At 39.6% G+C, this 21,441-nt stretch overlaps 1 protein-coding gene across 1 annotated transcript in view; it reads left to right on the plus strand.

Annotated features, from left to right (window-relative positions):
- Positions 1-1,634: 1,634 nt before the first annotated feature.
- MRPL3 (mitochondrial ribosomal protein L3) overlaps positions 1,635-21,441 on the plus strand; it is a 33,037-nt gene continuing 13,230 nt past the window's right edge. The window contains exons 1-6 of the mRNA XM_068404975.1: positions 1,635-1,774; positions 3,715-3,893; positions 4,926-5,017; positions 5,818-5,916; positions 10,268-10,367; positions 12,278-12,338. Coding sequence (XP_068261076.1) covers positions 1,674-1,774; positions 3,715-3,893; positions 4,926-5,017; positions 5,818-5,916; positions 10,268-10,367; positions 12,278-12,338 — 632 coding nt within the window. The 5' untranslated portion in view covers positions 1,635-1,673. The remainder of the gene's footprint in view (positions 1,775-3,714; positions 3,894-4,925; positions 5,018-5,817; positions 5,917-10,267; positions 10,368-12,277; positions 12,339-21,441) is intronic.

A 21,441-nucleotide genomic window follows, 5' to 3' on the forward strand; every position in this document is an offset into this window, starting at 1 on the left:
ACTTCAGCTGTGAAGCATGCTAGATGAGAAAAGCATCATACTGTGGCAACAAGGCTAGCTAGCATCAAGGGAGCTCTCTTCTCTAGCTGGGAACATCCATCATGACTTGGCAAGTCACTTAATCTTGCTGTGTGCCTTGGTTCCACATCTTTAAAATGGGGATAAATAGCATTTTTCTACTTCCTGGTGACTTTGGTAGGGTAAGCACCACTGTAGGGTTGTCACGGTGCTTAGAAATTGGGAGGTATCACTTTTAACATTTTTAGATCCTGACTTCCTCCTGGTATAGAAGTCCCTGTCAGAGCAGCAGCATAAGCTGCTGGTGGACCGCACTAGAAAACACATCTGCATGAAATTTAGCAACGCCCCTGTGGTGTTGCTGTTCTTGATGCCAAGGAAAGAACACAAAGATGCAGTGGTCACTGTGAGAGCAGCGATAACTAACCAGCTTCAGAGCGGGAGTATCAGTTAGACTGTGAACTTGAGATGCATTTCTGAACACACTATGTGTTTACTTCTTAAAAGGAAAAGAAGTAAACACAAGGACAAGGAGTGTGTGTGAAAGCTGCTGGTAGTTTTCTGGATCACAGTTTTGGGTGTGAACACCAAAATTCTGCTCAGTTACACACTCTGAGGTGCGTACAGCCTCTCTCGGATCTGGTTAGCTGGCCACAAGCCTCAAGTGCAACACCCACACACACATACCACAGTGAGGAAGAAAATGGAGCGGCAGGGTAAAGAGGAGAAGCAATGAAAGACTTCAGCTGACCACACTGAACAGCCACACATCTTTAAAAACATATTTCCCTTGACACCAAAAGGGAATCTTGGGTTCATACCCATTTGTTAGTGCACTCTCAGCTGTGCTGCTGCCCTGCTCAGAAAGAAGGGTGAATTGATTCTGAATACTGATTAAAGCTAGATCTCCCTGAAGCCAGAGTCATAGGTACCAGCCCTGTGCCAGGCCACCCACAAACCCTCTGCCTGGCCCACCCGCTCTAACTTCACCAGTAACTTCGCTGGCTACAATATTAAATATAGCTCCCATAAACGTTGCCCTCCCACCCTCACATGGCCTACTCCTCACAAGGAGCACCTGAAGCAGTTCTGCCCCGCACCGGTTTGATAAAGCGGAGACACTTATTTGTTGGATTTCACCGGCTCACGGCCGGGATGGAGGCACAGGGGTGACGGCAGTGCCGGCAGGGCTGGGGGGAAAGGGTGCCCGTGGCTATTGCTGCATGTCTTCTGCCAACACCCCCCTGGGTGAGGTCTTCCCCCCCGTGTCAGAGAAGCCCCAGCGCCCGCGGGTGCTGCAGCCCTAACCCGCGGGGCCCTCGGGCAGCACTCGCCGCCGGGCACGGAGAAGCCCAACCGGCCGCCAGCCAGGGCCCAGGTTAAACCCCAGGCAGTGCCGCGGGGCAGATGCCTTCGCCTAGGGGAGCGGGGTGAGGGGGAGTAACCTGTCTCCCTGGGCCGGTTTGGGAAGCCGCTGGGGCCGGCGGCGCGGGGGGAGGCTGCCGCACGGCCACGTCTTTGGATGGTGTCGGGAGTTTTTTTGTTAACTTGTGAGGTTCCGGGCCGGAACCTTCTTTCCGAGGCAGCACGGAAGGTTTTCAGCGCCGGACCAGGAGGCCCCGGAAGCCGGCGGCGGGTCCGCAGGCGGTGGCGGCATGGCGGGCTGGGGGCTGCTGGGCCGGCTGGGGGGCCGGCTGTGGGCGGCAGCGCCGGGGAGGCCGCTCCGGGCGGCGGCGGCGGGGGCTTCCGGCGACAGGTAGCGGAAGGGGCTGCTGCGGGGAGGGGCGCGTCGTGGGGCGGCGGGCTGCGAGGGCCGGGAGGAACGGGGCAGAGGGGGGCCCGTCCGCAGCCCTTCCCCGAGGTGAGGGACACTGTGGCGGCCCCTTCCCCTTGGCAGCGTCTCAGGTGTCCCCCGTTTGGAGCGGCCTCTGGGTGCCGGCTGTTGGCTCGAAGGCGGTAGAGCCCCGGTGTGCTGCTGGGGCGCTCAGGGCTCGGCAGTAGCCCCAGCCTGCGCGGGAGCTGCGGCGGGACAGGCGTATCTGCCAGCAAAGCACCTTTGCTTCACAGTGAGCCGCTTCACCTACTGTGTTCTGAGGCCCCTCGGCCTGCGGTTACAGCTAGCCACGTGCACTCGCTAACTGCGTTGTTAAATGCTCAGTTTCTTTGTACTTGCAGAGGATCGAGGAGCATTCAAGCTTTTCTTAGCCCTCACAAAATTATGGCAGTACAGTGAGCTGTTTAGCAGTGAATGTAAAATCAGAGAGTTGCTGGGGCTGGAAGGGAGGTGAGGAGCTTTCCAGTCTAACCTCCTGCTCCCAGTGTGGCCAGCTCTGAGGTCAGACCAGGTTGTTCAGGGCTTTGTCTGGTTGAGCCTTGAGAGCGTCCAAGAACAGAGGCTGCACAGTCTCTCTGGGCCCCTGCTCGAGTGTTTGACTGTCCTCAGGCTGAACATTTTTTTCTTATGTCAAATCAGAACCTGCGTTTTCAGGTTACACCAATTCCCTCATTTTCCTGGCATGCACCTTGATAAACATGGCCTGGCTCTATGTCTTGTCAGTAACCTTCTCATAGGTACTGGAAAGCTGCTGTCAAGTCCCTGCTGAGCCTCCTCTTCTGCAGACTAAACAAGCCCAGTTACCTCAGTCCTCACAGAACAGGTGCTCCAGCCTGTCTATTTTTGTGTACCGCTGCTGGACTCTCTCATTTATAAACATCCCTGTTGTACTGGGGACCCAAAACAGGATTTAGTATTGCAGATGTCGTCTACTTGGAGTGCTGAAGAAAGGGTGATAACTGCCTCCCTTGATGTGTTGACCGTGCTTCTGTTGATAGAGCCCAGGCTGCTGTTAGCCTTCATTGCTGCCAGGAGCCTACTGGCTCCTTTTTTACCTTTTTGCCCCCCAGGACTCCCAGGTCCTTTGTCTGACTGGGCAGCAGCTCTGCTGAAGTCACGGCCTGTACCCTTGGAAGAGATTATTCCATCCCAGGTGTGGGACTTTGCATTTCTCCTTTATGAATTTCATCAGGTTCCTTGTTGGGTTGTTCCTCTGACTGGCAGAGGGACACCCTTGAGCATTATCAGCTGCTCTCTTCAGTTCATTTTTATTTGCAAACTTAAGAAGGGTGCACTCATCCCCTCTTGCAGGTCACTGATATTAAACAGGACAAGTCCCTGAGTAGACTCTTGAGGAACTCTACTTGTAACTGGCCTTTTGGTAGAGTGTAAACCATTAACTGCAACTCTTTCAGCCTGATGATCCAGCCAGGTTTTTGTCCATCTGATAGCCCACCCACCCGTGCTGTAACATCCAAGCTTGGATAGAAGGGTGCCACAGGAGACTCTGTTGAAAGCCTTGCCAAAGTTAAACACTCACTGCTATCTCTTTGTTCAAGAGTCTAGCTTTTTCTATCATAGAAGGAGTGGTTGTTTGATTTGTTGTTACTTGCTCCCTTTGGTGTATTTTAGAATACTTTAAAAGGTAGATGAGAGCATGACAAATAATTAGGTGTAGTTGGTCAGGGGTGGCCAGTTTGAGTGGTGGTGGTTGAGTAGCTTGCTGGTATACTTTTTCATCTTTGTGATTGTATACTGTATTATTTAATGATATGTAGTATGTATTACATTACAAACATACATGTTATGAGACTGACTTTGAACTGATAAGGCACTTAAAACTTTTTCCCACTACTGGAAAGGGGGCAGCTGGGCTTTGTAGTCAGGCACGTTAACAGTACAACGTGGTGGCATGAGCATCTTTCTGAAGAGAATGTCGAGTTCCTCAAGAAGATAACTGCAGAGGAATGCAAAGCTCAGACAGCCAGCAAGCTGTGCCCTCTGAAAGACGAGCCATGGCCACTGAATGAGTGGAAACCAGGTGAGAAAGTGTCTCTTCTGAAATACCAAACTCATGCTGAAATCATCGTCGTTGTGTTGTTGAATTTGGTAACATCAGGATTGTGTCTTGTAAAGTATTCTCCTTTTTGCTTTTACCTGAATCACCCAATACATCGCCTAGTAAATAAGTAAATGTAATACATCAGTTCTCTAAAAAGCATTTAAAATGATATAGGGTGTTAAGAACCTTGTAAGAACTTCATTTTTAGTCCAAATGAGCACTTGGCCAGTCCCACTGCTGCACAATGACAAGATAATTAACTAAGAATTCATCCAAAAAAGACTCCCTACAATACAAAGTATATGAACTTAAAAATGTTCTTGTAAATATTGCTGGACTCTGAAGAAAAAGTGTAGTATCTAATACATCCCACTTCTATTCAGTGATTCTGAAGTCTTACGGTCTAGAACACAATATAAAGCTTTTGAGCCTTCAGAAGGGTCACATCATTTGACAGCAAACAACAGCCTGACAGTCTGCAAATCCATGAGAAGATCCTCAGATATGACAGTGGAAACTGGAACAAAGAACATTTTTCAAACTTTAAAGCATTTATTCTTCATCTTAAGTGTTCTGTGCTTCACGCCATGGACTGTCAGAAGGCAGACTTGATAGGTTGACTTTGCTATGTAGTTACAGTGACAAACATATGCAAAGGTTGGGGTGGGAGGAACCTCCTACAGTAAACTTTTCAATAGGTAGTTTGGCTCTAATAGTCTACATGGGTGTTGTATTTTCTAAAAAAATGAGTCTGAAGCATTGGTTGTTCTAATCTTAAGGGGTAACTAGTTTGTATGTTCTATCAGACACAACTGGAACAGATAGAACTTTACTGCTAGTGGGGTTAAAAACAGTGAACAGGTTATTCCCTGTTCAGGGAGTCAGCAATATTTTCTTTCCTTCTTCAGCTCCTTAGGAAAGATCAGAGTTAATGGGACTTTGCAGGTTATGAGATGGACTCTTTCAAATATTAAGTGTGGACTTGCATCCATGTTCTGTTTTGATCTACAGATTCCATCAGAGTTGGTGTTGTTGCAGTGAAACTGGGAATGATGCCAATATGGACCAAGTCAGGAAAAAAACATGCTGTCACGCTACTTAAGGTGAAATAAATCATAATGAATTTCATCTCCTATACTGTATTCAGATTGTTAACGAGAAGTTCCAGGCAAAAGTGAAACTTATTGCTTGTACAGAGTAGGAAATCTCTAAAGAAAGGAAAGATTTCTTTTAACCCTGTGTAGTATTTCATGCCTTTTCTCTGTTTATATCCTGAACTTTCTATGAGCGGTCTGCCTTCCGCCTCAGCTATTGAAGTGCTGCAGAACTGTGTGTAGTGTTACCTAGGTGAGGGAAGATGGGAGGCAACATAAAGCTGGGGTTAACTACCCTACTTCACTTTTTTATTTTGCCACCTGCAGGCACTTTGGGATTAGTTTCCCCTTGGTTTCTGAGCCTTTGTAGCCCCGAAGCTGCTGCTTATTCTCTGGCAGCTACTACTGTGATGAACCAGTGCTGCAAAGGACATCAGGTTTAGAGGGCAAAGGAGCAGGAGTCTAAAATGTGGGCTCCTATTATATGCTTTGCAGCTGCATACAGTAGGGATTTTGCATATCTTGCAGGCAAAAGATGACTATAAAAGTTTACTTGATTTCTAGAGCATTTATGAAAATATAGTTTGCATTTTACTAATATTTTTTTCTAGAGCATGCCTTTAATTGATCGGAAAAAGAATGCCTATGGTAAAAAGGTAACACACTTGTAGGCTTTATCTCCTGTTACATAGATACAACTGAAAGCAGAGACTGACTTTGTTTCACTTGTTTTGATAGTCTCTTAGTATGTTCTCAAAGGGTACACATCTGCTTATACACAAATAAACACTATTTTTCTTTTTCTTAAGGTGCAAGATTGCCATGTTTTAAGATACGTTTCAAAGGAAGAGTCGGGTGGAAAAACATCTAAGCTACTTGTTGGAGGCAAAAATGTATCTCCTTTTTATGTAAGTGAACCGCTTTGAGTGTTTTTGCTAGAATGGTTGTTTCTGTTGTGATTACAGTACAAAGGTAGCATAGGTAGACTTCTCTAAAAGATTAATTGGCAGACATGCATGCTTTGGAACTGATCATTTGTCACACTCACCCGTGCTTATTTCCTTAATGCTACTGTTGATTCTTGGTTAAGAGATTAGCGGGAACTTTTTGAAAGTTTTGCCTCTTGATTCTCTAGGAAGGCTGTGGGTTTAGGAAGTTGCTTTGGTGTCCAGTGTCCCATGCCAATGCAAGGGTCTGAAGGGCCATTAGCTGTGTAGAAACATGTGCGTTCGCCACGTCTGTGAAGATGCAATATGAGACAAGGACTGCAAGATACATACTTTAATAGCCTGTTGTAAACTTATCGAGCTTCATTGGTTGTTTAGAAGACTCTCTTCTCTAGCTTACTCTTCCATACTGTTTTATTAGCTTTAGTTGTAATTTTTCCACAGGTCTGTTGAGATTGTCTAATTTGCATATAGTTTTACTGATTAATAAATTTAAGACTTACATTTTCAGGAAGATGACTTTGTGATTATACCTCATCAACTGCGATATCAAAACCACTCACTTGTTTAGACACCCCAAATGCCTGATGTGGAATTCCCAGACAACTTCAGTGGCTAAGGTTGTCTAGCAGAGCTGTCATTCCTGAGGAGGAAAATTGAATTATAGATCAAGGCAAGAGCAAAGCTTTCCCTTAGAGGATTGCAGTTTCTAGGATCCGTTATTTCTATAAAATAACACTTTTCGCTTCTTGCAGTATCCTGACACTCATTTGTTTGATTTAGGCAAGCAAAAAAAAATAGGACTCATGATTACTAAGCAGATTATTTCAGTTGGTGATTGTGGCTTTTTGAGGACATATATTTTCCCTTTTTCAAACAGAAGGTTGTCCCAGAGCCTCAGAATGAATCTCTGTACTTGCTTTTGCTTTAGTGGAGGTGAGGGAAGAAGGAGCTTTTTTCATTTGATAAATCTGTTGGCTCTTATAGTATATTCTACTCATTTTGAACAGGCTTATATTTTAAGGTACATTTCTTTTATTCAGTGGGTTTATGCCATGTTTCACCATCATCATGACCAGAGGGCTGGAGCACCTCTCCTACGACAGGCTGAGAAAGTTGGGGTTGGAGAAGAGGAGGCTCCGGGGAGACCTTATAGCAGCCTTCTAGTACCTGAAGGGGGCCTACAGGAAAGCGGGAGAGGGACATTTTACAAGGGCATGGAGTGATAGGATGAGGGGTAATGGTTTTAAACTGAAAGAGGGTAGATTTAGATTAGATATTAGGAAGAAATTCTTTACTGTGAGGCTGGTGAGACACTGGAACAGGTTGCCCAGAGAAGCTGTGGATGCCCCCTCCCTGGCAGTGTTTAACGCCAGGCTGGACGAGGCTTTGAGCAAGCTGGTCTAGTGGAAGGTGTCCCTGCCTGTGGCAGGGGGGTTGGAACTAGATGATCTCTAAGGACCCTTCCAACCCAAACCATTCTATGATTCTATCATTGCTTGTGCTTTTCAGGTGTCTATCCTGTCACTTTAGTCCATTTCCACTTTCCAGGTGTGACATTTTTGCTGGAGGAATTACAGCTGTGTTTTTTCTTTCCTGTTACCTTGGGTTAAGACGTGCAAGAATCATGTGAATAATAACTTTCAGGTTATATTATGCACATTAGACTCCTTATAGTTGATCTTTTCATAAAGGTGATGTTCTCAGTGATTCAATATGTTGTCAGAGTAAAATTGTGCAGGAAACAAGGAGATGTATAGAAAATTTCTATTTAAACAGCTCTTGTGAACTAAGAAAATTCAATTCCAAATAATTCAAAGCCGAACTACCTAAAAAGTCAACTTGAGGATTTTTTAGTAGTTTGAGTTGTGTTAAAGACTCTCTTGGACATAACATTTTCCAAGTTAGCTCCTATTAATTTGGTTGAACTCTACACTCATTTTAATAAAGAAATTAATTAAATATCCTTAGACCAATCTGTGGTAAGGACCTGGCCTGAGGCTGAGCTCTGTGTTATTATTGTTGTTGTTATCATAATCGTTGTATAAACTAGATAACTTCTAAGAAAGAATTTGGTGTGCTGATTCTGAACAATTTTACTTGTTAAGGCAATAACAAATGATGTCTTTCTGTGGTTTAGCTGCAGGTTTGAATCATTGCTCTCTGATGTTTATCAGTCTTTTTGTGTGTTTCTATTCCCTCTGAAGTGTCTGAAAGTGAGAATTAATAGAGAGCTGGATGATACTGTATTGTATTAGCATAAGCATTTTATCTTCTTTTAATTCCTTATAGGAACATTTGTCTTCCTCACATTCCTCACAGCTACTGATTTTTAATGAATTCAGTCTAATGATTTCCTCAGTAATTTTACTAACAAAGAGTTCTGTGTATTTCTTTTGAGTGTCAAATTGCTTAAAAAATGATAAGGGGTATTGCATTTTCAGCAAGATTTTTTTTTTTTTCTTTTTTAGCTTGATGTATGTCAGTCTATTACAAGTGAACATATTTTTCATGATTTTTTTAATGCAAAATTATTCTCAAAAGTATGATTCTGTCAGTGTTCTAACAATTTTTTGTCAAAAATATTTTATATGCTTCCCTTAAGTGAGGGCTTATCGATCATTGTCCTATAATACTGGAAGATACTGTTGGTCTTTTTAAAAATAAGAACATCTGAGAATTCACTCCGTGTTCTTCTCTTCAGTATTGCTTTTTAGGAAGGCTTTGTAAAGTGTTTTGTTCGTAGAAATACATCTCTCTGAATTCACTGTTTGAAAAAAACTTGTTGAACAGTGCAAGGCTACAGTAGGGCTCTTGAGATATAAGCAATTTTTACCCTTTGACTTCACTATGCTTTTCTTCAGCTGTGGTAGCTCTTTCCAGGCACCCATGCTGAGCACAGAGCTCCCCTCGCTGTCATCTAAGGTGGCAGTTTTACATGACAGTGGGAATAAAGGACTGAAGTGCAGGCATTTAGTAGAAAGGGGATTTCTTTATTTTTAATTCTTACCTATGGTACTACAGTTTAATACAGTTGTCCTCTGTTGATGCTTCAAAATTTTGTGGTCTTAGGGGAGATTTGTATTTAGTTGATGACTTTTTTTTTTAAAAAAAAGGTATTTTAAGAGTTTTGTACTATGAACTCAGGTTAACAGATCACTCACAAAAACCTTCTTTTAACTCTCGAAGACTTTTTATCTGCACTTTCTCCTCAAATAAGGACAGATCCATAAAGCTAAAATTTCTGATTTGTGTCTAAGTCAGAGATCCTCATCATCTTGCTCCCACATTCTTCACAAAACTTCCTCTGTTCTCCTAACATTTTAAACAGATTTTTAAAAACAAAAGGAAGAGCAACACACAGATTTTCAAAACTAAGTAACAATTTTAAAGTTATTCATATTATTTTGTCTCAAAATACACAAAATTATTTTTGAGAGAGAACTGCACAGAACTTTTGAGATGTGAACCTCAGAGATGTGACTATCCAAGTGTGACAGTATTGTCAGATGCTCAAATTGCTTTCTAGGAGAATTCATGTGAAGAAAAATCAGCTGCATTGCTTTTTTTTCCTATGCCCACAGTTTTCCTGTGTCCCTGTTTCCATTGCTTGTTTAGCATCTCAGTGGTCATCTGTTCTGTGAGTTGTCTTGTTTAAAACAGCTGAGAACAATGTTCAGTACTTTTAACTTTGTCAGACTCCTCTAAAAAGAAGAGCCCTTCTTTAGTAAGTCAGCAGTGGTTTGACACTGGGTGTACTTGGTATATCTTAAAAATACATGAATCATGAACTTGTTCTTAATTTTTCTTTTTTGTCCAGAGACTCTAGATTCTGTTCTGGGGGAAGTTAAGCATTTATAGAAGTTTCTGCAAGACCAGACTTCATCTCTATGGTTTTGTTAGTTAAATCAAATAAATTGTATTTATGGTGGTATGGCACTAAGTCGTTAGAAGCTTTGAAAAAGAGAAAATGCTTTTAAATTGCTACAAAACTCTCCGAAAGTCATGAAAAAGCAGTCATATATTTTATGTGCATTCTAAATGATTGGTTTCCCTTTTCTGATCTTAGAAATCTTCATATATATCTTGTTTATATGATGTAGCTGTAGGGTAACTAGTTGACATAAAATAAAATGCAGACACAGGAGTTTTAAATTAATTTTAGAGTTAAAATGCTAGTCTCAAGATAAAAGTGTAGTATGATATATCTGTTTCTCTGAGTGGTGTTGACAGTCTGTAATCACTTTCTGTGCTAGGTTGATCCTTGGGTATTTTAAGATCATTTCTTTTTTGTGGCTGCACTTTGTTACAGAAATCGGAGTCTGCAATGGAAATTTTTAAAGAAGCTGGAGTACCACGGAAGCAGAAAGTTACAACATTTAATGTAACAGATGATGCCATAATTAAACCAGGTAATCTTTTTGAGCTCCTGAATATTATATGCATAATCATTTAACATCTACTGCTTGTAGACCTAGACCAAGTTACAATGTGTATTTAATTTTTGTTTTGTACGGAAATTGCTGAATTCTTGTTTCTTTGTCATTGAGAATAAACACACTTTTTTCTTAGGGAAAACTAGAAAATGACCTTTACTTTCTTGGTGATGAGAAGTAGGATTTTTCCTTTTTCCTGGATATTGGGTTTCCATTGATTAGAAAATACATTTGATCTCAACTAGCAAATATGAACATTGAGTTAAGAAATAAATGTCTGTAACCTTGACTCACTTGTCAGGAATAAATATAAATGCATTTACAGAAAGTTCTCTGATTATCCTTATGTGAGGGGCACCGAGAATTTTGTGGTAATGTTTCTCAGGAGCCTAAAATAGCAGTCTGAGGTTTGTTTCTTCTTGCTGCATTCAAAAGTAGGACTGATGGCTGTCATATGGTGTTTTTTCTGGCAGCTTGCAAAGTAAAACACATTAAAACATGTTATAACAAATGTTCTTACTAAAAATCAGTACTGGAAGTTTGGAGATTTAATGAGAATTTCATGTTTTTAAGGTTTTGTTAGCTAATATATTTAGGTTGCTTTCATTTTGTGCTGTTTGACAGTTACGGGTATTTTCCCAAGAATTATGTAGGGTACAAAATTCTAATGTATTACATCTTTATTTGCCATTAGAGAAGGTTTTTGCAAGACCTTTTTAGGACAGTGCGGTAACTGGTAAAAATCAAATCTGACATGAAGAGGAAATCTGGACTGATAAATGGAAGCAAAAGCTTGAGATAAAGCAGAATTGCAAGTTTTCAATAAACTGATTTTGCAGTGTGTGCATTTTGTACATAACATCCTTCACGTACATGATTTTCTGTCAGTTGACGTCCATATTATACCAGGTATGTATGGGTCATATAAATATAACATGAAATAATACAAGGATTTTTATGCTTGAGACGTAGGAGGGGTTTATATAATCTCAGTTTGCGTTCATACAGATTTGAAAACAGCATGAAAATGGGCGTGGACATGAAGCAATTAAAATTTCATTTTTTTTAATTGACTTAAAACAGGCTGGAAACTGTTAAAGATGCAGTTGCATGGATCTTCAGAGTGAAGTTCATTTATAATGGACTAAGTTATCAGTTCTGTGGGTTTTTTTAAAGCTGCTAATAAAAGAATATTGCACTTGACATTGCTGAAGACAAAATTAATCTTTAATTAAAATTAAAACTGATACTACAAGCACTTACGGGAATGAGTGTAATTGCAGTCAGGTGAGTGATGTCACTGACCAACAGTAGCACCGCTCCTGTGGAAGGCTACTGTACAGGCAGTTCCCCAGTGGATGAAGCTGTACTTTTGCCACAGTCTTCAGTTTGGAAATACTGTGTCTTAACAAAGAGGATGCATTGCAAAACTTTTTTTATTCTTAACCCGATTTTTTTATAGGAAGTGTTTAGATTTTTTTTTTTTTTTTTTAAAAAAAACCATTCACCTTGTGAAGTACTAATAGTTGTAAGTGGAGCATGTTATGCTTTCATGCCAAGTTTGTTTATTGTGAGTCTTAACTAATGAAGTATTTTGAGCTTTGTCTCTTCCATTATCTGAAGTGCAACATATCTGAGTAAAGCCCCATCCCTTCCTTCCTACTCATCTGAAATTGGGCTAGGAACTGAGAAATGTGCTTAAGTAGTAACTACAAAGCATCTATTTTAGTCAGTGAGGTTTATAAAGAAGAACAAATAATACATGAATAAAAACAAGGTTTTGTTTCCTTTCCTGTGACTGTAACCTACCCTGGATGGTAATGCCTGGATAGTGGTTTGAGGATTTCAGCATTTAGTTGAACATGTTCTCTCTTCTTCTTTTGAAGGTACTCCTTTGTATGCTGCTCACTTCCGCCCAGGGCAGTTCGTGGATGTAACTGCAAAAACGTAAGTTCCTAATGATTTAATGTCTACGGTTCATCTTTCAAATAGACTGGTTGAATTCTTTTTTTTCCCCCTCATCTTTGGCTTGAGCTCATGGCTCAAAAAGCTGAAATACAGTTGCAAGTGTAGTGGCAGGAAATAGAGGTACATTCAGCCATTGGGTCAAAAATATCAAATTATCTTTCTTTGATGAGGCTTACTTTTGATTTTGAACACGGTAGGTAAACACATAATATCAGGGCTATGGTTCTGCATGTGTTGTCTGTTACACGTACATGATTAGCATGGAAGGGCTTGAGAAAGGTGCTTAAGCTTAGCACATGCAAAGAGGTCTATAATGCAGCACCTGTGGTACGTAGGTGTGGGGAAATGCTGAAAGGCATCAATTCCCAGAAAGACTGCTTAATTTTGATTTGGTGAAGTGATGCGAAGAGAGATGCATTGTGTGGACCGAAAGAAAAGCAAAATGATAGTGAATACATTTAGCAGGACAACAGAGCTGTCAAATTCCCTTTTTTGTTTTCTCTCATATTCCAGCTCATCTTCTTGCCAGCAATGGCTAACGATCTTTTACTTCAACGTGGGAGGAACGATTTCCTCTCAGATCACAGCAAATGCCAAATTAGAGCTCAAGTGGTAGAGGGTGTCAAAAGAAAAATTGGCTTCTTGCAGCAAAGACTAGTCATGCCTCTTCTATTATGTCCATGATTTCCACTGCCTAAGACGACTGAGAACTCCTATCTCCGTATTTCGGTGAAGTGTATTTTTGTTGTGTTGTGTTACAAAGATAATGTTTTCCATCTGATGTTTTATTTCTTGTGTAACGGAGATAATACCCAACCAGCCCTGTTGAAATATCATCCCTTGTAATTGTCTCACATCTGTGTAATACTTTTGGATGTCTAATATTATTCACAGGGCTTTGTATATATGGGGAAATGGACCATATCAGTAGAGCCGAGGAGTCCATTCTAATATAGCTACACCTGACTACACCTACGAGGGCACCGTATTGAGAAAACAAGGTTGAGGAGTTGACTGGAATTAGTATTTTTTCTATGTCAAACTTCCTTATGTAATACTTAGATCTCGTATATTATTCTACTTCTAAGTTGCGTTCAGTGAACAGCCTATAAGAGGCAATAGCTTGTTTGCAAAGCAAGGCACAGTGTCATTAGGAATGCAGTCATTCCACATAGATAAGTGTCATGGTTTGTTAATGCAGAAAAGCTTTGTTTTTCTTGAAGTATTTCAAGAACTAGGAAAGGGTTTTTTTGGCAATGTAAAAGATACTGGTAAGCAGCCAGAGTATTGATTTGTATCTTGCTATATGTATTTGAAAATACTAGCAAGCTAAAAATAGACTGGGTTCTTGGTTACGTTCAGTGAATCCATCCTGTCTTTTAATGCAGTATTTCTAATCTGTTTTCTCCAGATATTTGTACGATCCCATTTCAGAAATTAGCTTTTTGTTTGTACTGCTGATTTTGGTAGCGTGTTACATGTAATCCTACTATACAGGTGAAGAAAAAGTTCTTCAGCTAGAAACAAAGATCAGGGCTTTTTTTTGTCATGGGTTTTCTGTCAGTGTGATTCTCTAATCATTCCAGTCTTTCTGTATCTGGGGTTTTTTAAATCATTTTTCTATGACTCGTATTCTTATTTCTACTTTTAATGTTTTCTTCTTAATTTCCACTTTTCTGGAGTGCTGCATTTATCATATTCCCTTAACTCTTGGGCAAGAATTAAATTATTTTACTACATTTCATTTTTTCTTTGGGTCTTTTACTTTATTCTATGCAATTTCATCCAGTGTTGCTTAGTCTCGTACTTGGGTGGTGGTTGGTTTTCCATCATTTTTCAGAATATTGTATCCATCGTTCTTAGTTACTGTACCTGTAAGTACATATTTCACAATGTCACAAAAATATCCAAGAAATGCTTCAGTGAAGGGCAAAATACGTTATCTTGGGAATGATTATAGCATTGAGCTATAGCATTTGGGCTGTGCTGTGAGGGAAAAATGAGAATGTACTTCATGTCAGGCCTGTGTTCTGAACCCCAAAAGGAGCCAGCTTCTCCCTACTGAACAAAGAGGAGACCTGGGGAGGTTTGGTCCACAGGCTGAAATGAGCCTCTGTACATTCCTCTCTAAAGTCCCATTTACAGAAGTGATGTAGGCACTCGGAAGATCCTAAGCCATAGAGGCATTTTTGAAAAGGTACTTAAGGATACAATGCTGGGTTACAGTATGGAGCACGGTTTGACTTCCTCTCCTTCCTCCTGCAACTTCCATCTTCGTGATTCAAACCATTATGGACTTAAAAGACAGTAATTCCTAAAAACTTGCTATCACCGCTAGCAAAGTTTTTAGAAATATTTTTACATGAACATGTACTTTACATTTTTAAGATTGTCAGTAATTTTGTAAAATTTACCGTGATTTCAGAGGAAACACTGAAGTTTGCAATGTTTGAGATCGTAGATGAAAATAGCAGTGCTGTTGTTAATAGCATGATTAATTCTAATTATTCCTTCAAAAATGAAAGAAAACTAATATCACCTCAATGAGGAGACAATATAGTGGAATATAAAGGACATTTTAATTTTTTTACCAACTCTTAATGATTCAGATGAGCAAGATAGCCTTTTGTATGCTTCCTTCTGCCAAGATGTAAATCAAAAATATGCTCCTTAAAAAAGAGCAAGCTTTTCTTAGTTATCATAGGTTCAACAAAGTACTTGCACTACATTTAAGAAGTCTTGGTTAGCATCTTGATTTGGATACCAAAGTGTAGGGTGGTTCTTTATGACTGTCTGCTTTTAAACTTTCCTTGCAAACGTCTTTGTCAGAGTCTTTTGAAATATTTTGATACATTTATACCTCTGTGAAGAAAAACACTTTCACAGAAACAAGAAGGTTCAGTTGAAGATGTATGCAGTTTGTTTTTATTTGAAGTCTCATAATTTGTTCAGCACAGTATGAGTAGCTTTTAGAGCACTGACAGTAGGCTGTGCGTCCGCATTACTGTCAATCTTCTTTAGTGCTGAATTTTTTCCTTAGTACTTATTTTCAGCAAGTTAAAAGCTCAGTTCTTAAGTTTTATTTACGTCTTGAATGACAAGACTTTTCCTCGGTGCTTCAGAGGTATGTTTCAAAAAAGTCTAAAGGCTTAGTGTCCTTTTTGGGACAGCAGTTAACTTCAGAATTCCTGTGGCCTGAGGGGCTGTTTTAGCCCTGATATACTTTGGGCTAGAATACATAGCACAGTCCAGAAACCTTCTCTCACAGGGTGCGCTTCTGTGACCTCTTTAAGCTGGTGTAGTAGAGGCTGCTGCCCAAAGGGCAGGTGGTGCTCGCTCTCACAGAGTTCCCGTCGACCTTCTGTTGCTGGTACTGGCGTCCTGAGTTGCGTGAAGGAAAAGATCAGTGTGAGATCTCTATATTCTTCACTGGGTTAGTTTTCAGCTGGATCAGTTGCATGCCCCAGCTTGCTGATCAGCTGAGTGAACTTCTGGACAAAGATGACCAAAACATGAGGATGAGGAGAGGTGGGACCATGCCTTACAGTGGTAGCCCAATGCTGTATGGAGATGGAGTTGTATTATACCTCCCTTTTCTGCCACTTCACGACCTGTTTCATGAACATTTCAGGAAACCTTTGGAACATCAGAAATTTTGTCACTCCAGAGGAAAAGCTAACAGTACTTCTGTTTGAAATGTGCCAGAATTAAGTGGTGATTCTGGTGTGTTTAAGGTTTATTTAAGCTTTGCTAGGTTAACAGTGTAATCTGAGCCTGAAAGTACGGTCTACAATTCTCTGAAATTATTTGACTAAGTGGTTGGAATCCTTTTCCTCTACAGCATCTAAATAATTGTCTTTTAAATTAGCTATGTTTGAAGAGTTAGCAGCAAATGAAATTGTTACTTAATTAGAGTGCTTTATTCCAGTAGCTTTCTAAATGAAAGTTGGCTCATTAGGTACTGGCATTTTACTTGTGTCAAACCTGGAAAATGAGGTTTTGTACAAAATTAGGTGGTTGACCTGAACAGCTGCATTCCTGCAGGTGAGACTATAACAAATGTGTGTAATTAAACTCTATTTTTAATTCTACAGAAAGATTATTTTCCCTTCATTTAACATTTGTGTGTCTTAGTTTTGCATATCATCATTGCTGCCTGTGATTGCTTTCTGGGACTCAGGTAATCGTGCTTCAGTGAAGCTAAGTAAAGTAAGTGACTAAATCCCATGTATTGAAGAACAGTGACATTATGCATATCAAGGCTAATAAAGATAGGTCTCATGCATGTTTTTTTTGTTCAGATATGGTGTTTAATGTTACTGTTGTCAGAACAAAAATTTATAGTCCTTGATTCAAGCCAGGACAACAGGTGGAAGATGTCTTAGCAAAAAAGCGCAACAGTGTAAGTAGGATGACAAACATTCTAATTCAATGTAGGTTCTTGATTATCAGATCTCAGATACTGCACACAACTTGATTCTTTCAGAATGGAATCTAGATATTAATTCTATTTAATTGATATATGGTTATGGATTAAGATCCCACTTTGACAAACCTTAATGTTTTTTGAAAATATCCAAAGTTGTCAGTACTATGCCTATTAAGAGATTTTGGAGTTATAAATCTTCTTATGCATGTTTGAGTTTGTTCTAAGTTAGAATTGTATTGTGTTTCTTTTTAAAGATTTCACAGATTTTAATGAACAAAGTGTAGTGAGTCACTAGTTAGGACTTTTGGGATCGAAATTGGGGGATTCTTTTGATGCATTCTTAAATGAAATTGTGATGCAGATCATCATAAGTAACTCCAGGAGAAGTACATGTTTGGTTAGTATCTTTTATACATGTTGACTAATGTGAAATTACATAGAGTAGTGTATATAGTATAATAAAAATAGTATATAAATACATAGTATGCATAAAATAGTATGTATTGTATATGTGATAACTGTATGTTTTAATCTTTTGATTTGGCTATCTCACACTAATTTAATGTTATGAAATACTTGCTGGAGATGAACTCATGAGACTTTTTAAGTAATAAAAGATCCAGTACCTTTTGGGGGATTTTTCTGTTTCATTCACTTTTGCAAAATACTGTTTTAGGTTTAGTTTTAATAATTATTTTTCTTCTATTTTATTGGTGATACTTGCTGAATGCATTCACACCTACTAATTTTTAAGGACAAAGAGGGCAATTAAACAATTTGAAATTAATAAGTGATACTAATAGCTGACACCTGGCATCTGTTCAGAAGTCAACAAGAATACATTCTTGCAGATATTTGTTAATTTTTTGGCAGAATTTTAAACCTTTAAGAAAACTGTAAACTATGTAAATCCTTCTGTGATTTTCCATAGTATTTCTTGAACAGCATGCATCTCAAGGTCTCTTACTTGTTTATATAAAATGAATATTAGTTTCAAAAGCACTTTGCATTTCATACAATTGGAAGAATGTAAAGTCTTTGCATTAGAAATACAGATAAATTTTGAGTCATGGAAAATTTATTCATAATTTTTTTTTTGCATGTAGTAGAGAAATCCACCACTTGTTTGAGAACAGATCACAGTCACATCAAGGTCAGCTTAGGTTGGAAAAACACTATATTCTTCTAGAATGATTGAGGTATATTGGCTGAGCTACTAGGTGCCTAGTTGAACAGTCCTCCTTTCTAAATTTGATTTAAATTGATCTGAATTTGTTTGTAGTTCCTTACTTTACGTTTGATTTACATAATCCCGTAGTTTTCTGATTCCAGCTTTATTTCAGATAGAGCATGAGTCTAGGAAGAAATATGCACTGTCTGTGTAGTTGTTTTTCATCTTGACATGTGTCTAAAGAACATTATACGTTGTTTTTTCTTTTCAAAAAATTAAAAACTCCAAAATGAAATAAAACTATAGCTGCTTCTTATTTAATTAATAAAAACTTATTTTTATTTTCAATCATGATGGTGACTGCATCATGTTGAATAGAAAATTAATGTTCAAGAAGTCATAAGATAGAGTGTATTTGTAGGTACTTCAGAGACCTTCAATCAGTTTTTCACAATGTCCTGGTTTGGCCTAAACCAGGCCGATTTTCCTTTCAGTGATTTTTACTTTCAGCTAAGTCTCCTCTAAGTAACTGCACTTTCTGAAACTAACTACATGTTTTGCAGACAGTGTCTGTTTCCAGGACTGATAACGCTCGAAGTTTGTAGTTATCGCTGAGGCACCAGTAGGGATGTTGTGCAGTAAGGCTCTTGCTGTACTTAGTCTTAGAGAAACCAAGGTCACTGCTGAATTCCTCACTGCTTACGAGTGAAGAGCCGAAGGGGGGTCGCAGCTGCAGGGGGGAGCAGACAGGGCAGGTGACCCAAAATTGACCAACGAGGGTATTCCATCCCATACACGTCATTCTCAGTATAAAGCGGGGGGATCACGAGGGTCTGGCTCTTTCTGCTATGGCCGGTGTCCGAGGAGGACTCCGACTGTTTTTCCTGCTGCCCCCGATTCCGATCCGTGCATCCCTGAATCCAGCTCTCGACCGTCACTAGGCCCAGCCTGGACCTTCCCGGAGCCTGCCCTGCAGTGCCGGGGGTGACGTTGCCGACATCGGGGGAGCTCAATCTTGGTTTTGTATATATTTGATTATTCCAATATTATTATTATACTCTTTTTCATTATTATAGGTTTATTAAAACTGTTTTAACTTTCCAACCCGTAAGTCTCTCTCCCTTTTCCCTTTCCCTTTCCCTTCGGGTGGGGGGGAGGGTTAACAGAGAGCGTCTGCCGCAGGTTTAATAACTGGCCCAGCTTTAAACCGTGACACACAAATAGAAAATGAAACTATTCTAAAACATTATTGAACTAATATGATGAAAGAACCTTGGTAGACAGTAAAGCATTATACATTATGAAATACTCTAATTTCTGCATTGAGATATCTTTCCTTGACTTCAGCCAGAATATTTCAGATGTTGGAGATTTGTTTTCATATTCCAGATCAACAGATGCATGAGAATTTTCAGATTTACCAGTGTTCTTTTTTAGTCTGGCCACACTTTGTATAAATTTCCTAAGGCTTTGATATTGTAAAGTCTCAGTCTTTGTTCACAGAAAAATATGTGTGTAACTGGAAAGACCAAGAAGTGGATAAGCATAGTCTATTGCATAAATCATTAAACACTAGCAACTCTATCTTGTGATATAATTGCTTCTTTTTGAAGATATCTTATAGCATTTGATGAAGTAAACATTTTTTTTTCAAAATTCTTCTCTTACAAGTATTAACGATTTCTTCTATTTTTATACTTTATTAAAAAGTACAATTTACAAGATTCGAAATTGTTCATATCTGAAAATGAACCATCTGAATGAAACATTGAAGTGGTTTCATGACATCAGGGATTTATTCTTGATTAAAGTTGACAGTACTGTTTTCTTTTGAAATGGTAGCTTTTGATGGCCATGGTTGTCTGGTTTTCTCTGAAACGTTTCTGCAGCTAAAGAATTAATCATGCCCCTGGTCTTCTCACTCTGGTAACTGCACAGCTGTTGTTATGCAACCCATTTGCAATTGGTTTTGGAGACTTTGCTAATTCTGTCTTCCAGCTAGAGATGCCAGAAGTAGTCTACTTGGAAAACATGGCAAATAATAGATAGTTTCAAAGAAAAAAAAATAATATTTTGGCAGAACAGATATGAGTTTTCCTATAGCTTAGTTTGTGCTACGTATTTCCAAGTTATTAATCCCCTAGCAATCTGCAGACATAGAAGGACAAATTTTGAACCTCTCTTAAAGCATGAGTATTTTTCAAACCGTTTTTTTTACCACTATTTCTGTTCTTTACTGCAAGCTTTTAAAATAAGCTGATTCATGAGAAATTGGTGTAACAAAGCCTTTCGTCCTTTAGATTTCTGTCTTGTGTTCCTGATCCCAGGTAACCCAGGTCCTCCCTCCTGCAGATGCCTTCAGCTCCCTCTCATAGCCCTGACCCTCACCATATCCCCATGTTGCACCACCGTCTGCTGGCCTGGAAGGACTCTCTTGCTGGTGGCAACCACTTGCATGACTGGCCAGCTGGCAAGCCAAAGGAACATATAGCTACTTAATTCATGTTTTAGCATTTCCTTAGTTGTAGGAAGGGAGCAAAAAAAATTCAGGACTTTCTAACCAATAATTTTTATTTCTTCTGGGCCAAATTTAACTGTGGCTTTAGAGAGTCTTTCCATTTGTGGCTGGTTTTGACTGTAGTTTGACTTGCTGTAGGCAACTAGGCCAGCATTCAGGGGAGAATTATTCAAGTGGAAGAGGAAGGAATCCAGTTCTAGTGAGTGTTGGTGTTTTCCGCATTTGTGTGTTTTCTCTAGTTTTTAATGGTGGTGCTTTTCTGATCAGGGGGGTCAGCAAAATGTAGTCCGTATATACAGCGTGCGGTATGCACGCTTATACCTGGGTTTATTTTCCTGTGTTTGGCCGGAAGCTTCTAATGCTTGAACTAAGAGGACCATGACATTGCAAAGTGCATTAGCAGAGCAAGGATTTCTGTAAATTGGAGGAAAATTATCATCTTATTAAATTATTTTAATAATCAGTGCAGCCATAAACCCTCTGGTCAGACTTTTCCTTTTGGAAACAAACAATGCCAGTTTAAACACACACTTTAATCGGATTTTCTTTTGAGCAGTGGTAAGGCAATTTTTCCTATTGAGTCTGTCCCTGCAGTAAACAGAGAACTCCAAAGCCAGTAGTACTATCATGTACCTCAAAGATTAATGGATGGACTCTGAAAATATGTTTTGTTATTGTATTTTAGACCTTATTTGTCAGATGAGTACAGATCAAAAGATTTAAGTGTTTTCACTACACATAAAACTGTTTTCAAGAGATGAGTCTGTTGTAGTATGGAAAAGAAATATTCCTTGGTTTATTTTTTTGCTAGTTTAAGCAGCCATCTCTTTCCTCTCTTGATGCTTAGGGCCTGTCATCAAGTTTTGCTATGTGTTGTTATACAGTTGCTTTTTATTCAGGTTTTTTTTTGGTTGGTTGGTTGGTTTTTTTTGCTTGTTCTGGTGTCCACTTGGTGAAAGCTTCA

Source organism: Nyctibius grandis, chromosome 7 (assembly GCF_013368605.1).
Source record: "Nyctibius grandis isolate bNycGra1 chromosome 7, bNycGra1.pri, whole genome shotgun sequence".
NCBI classification, from domain to species: domain Eukaryota; kingdom Metazoa; phylum Chordata; class Aves; order Nyctibiiformes; family Nyctibiidae; genus Nyctibius; species Nyctibius grandis.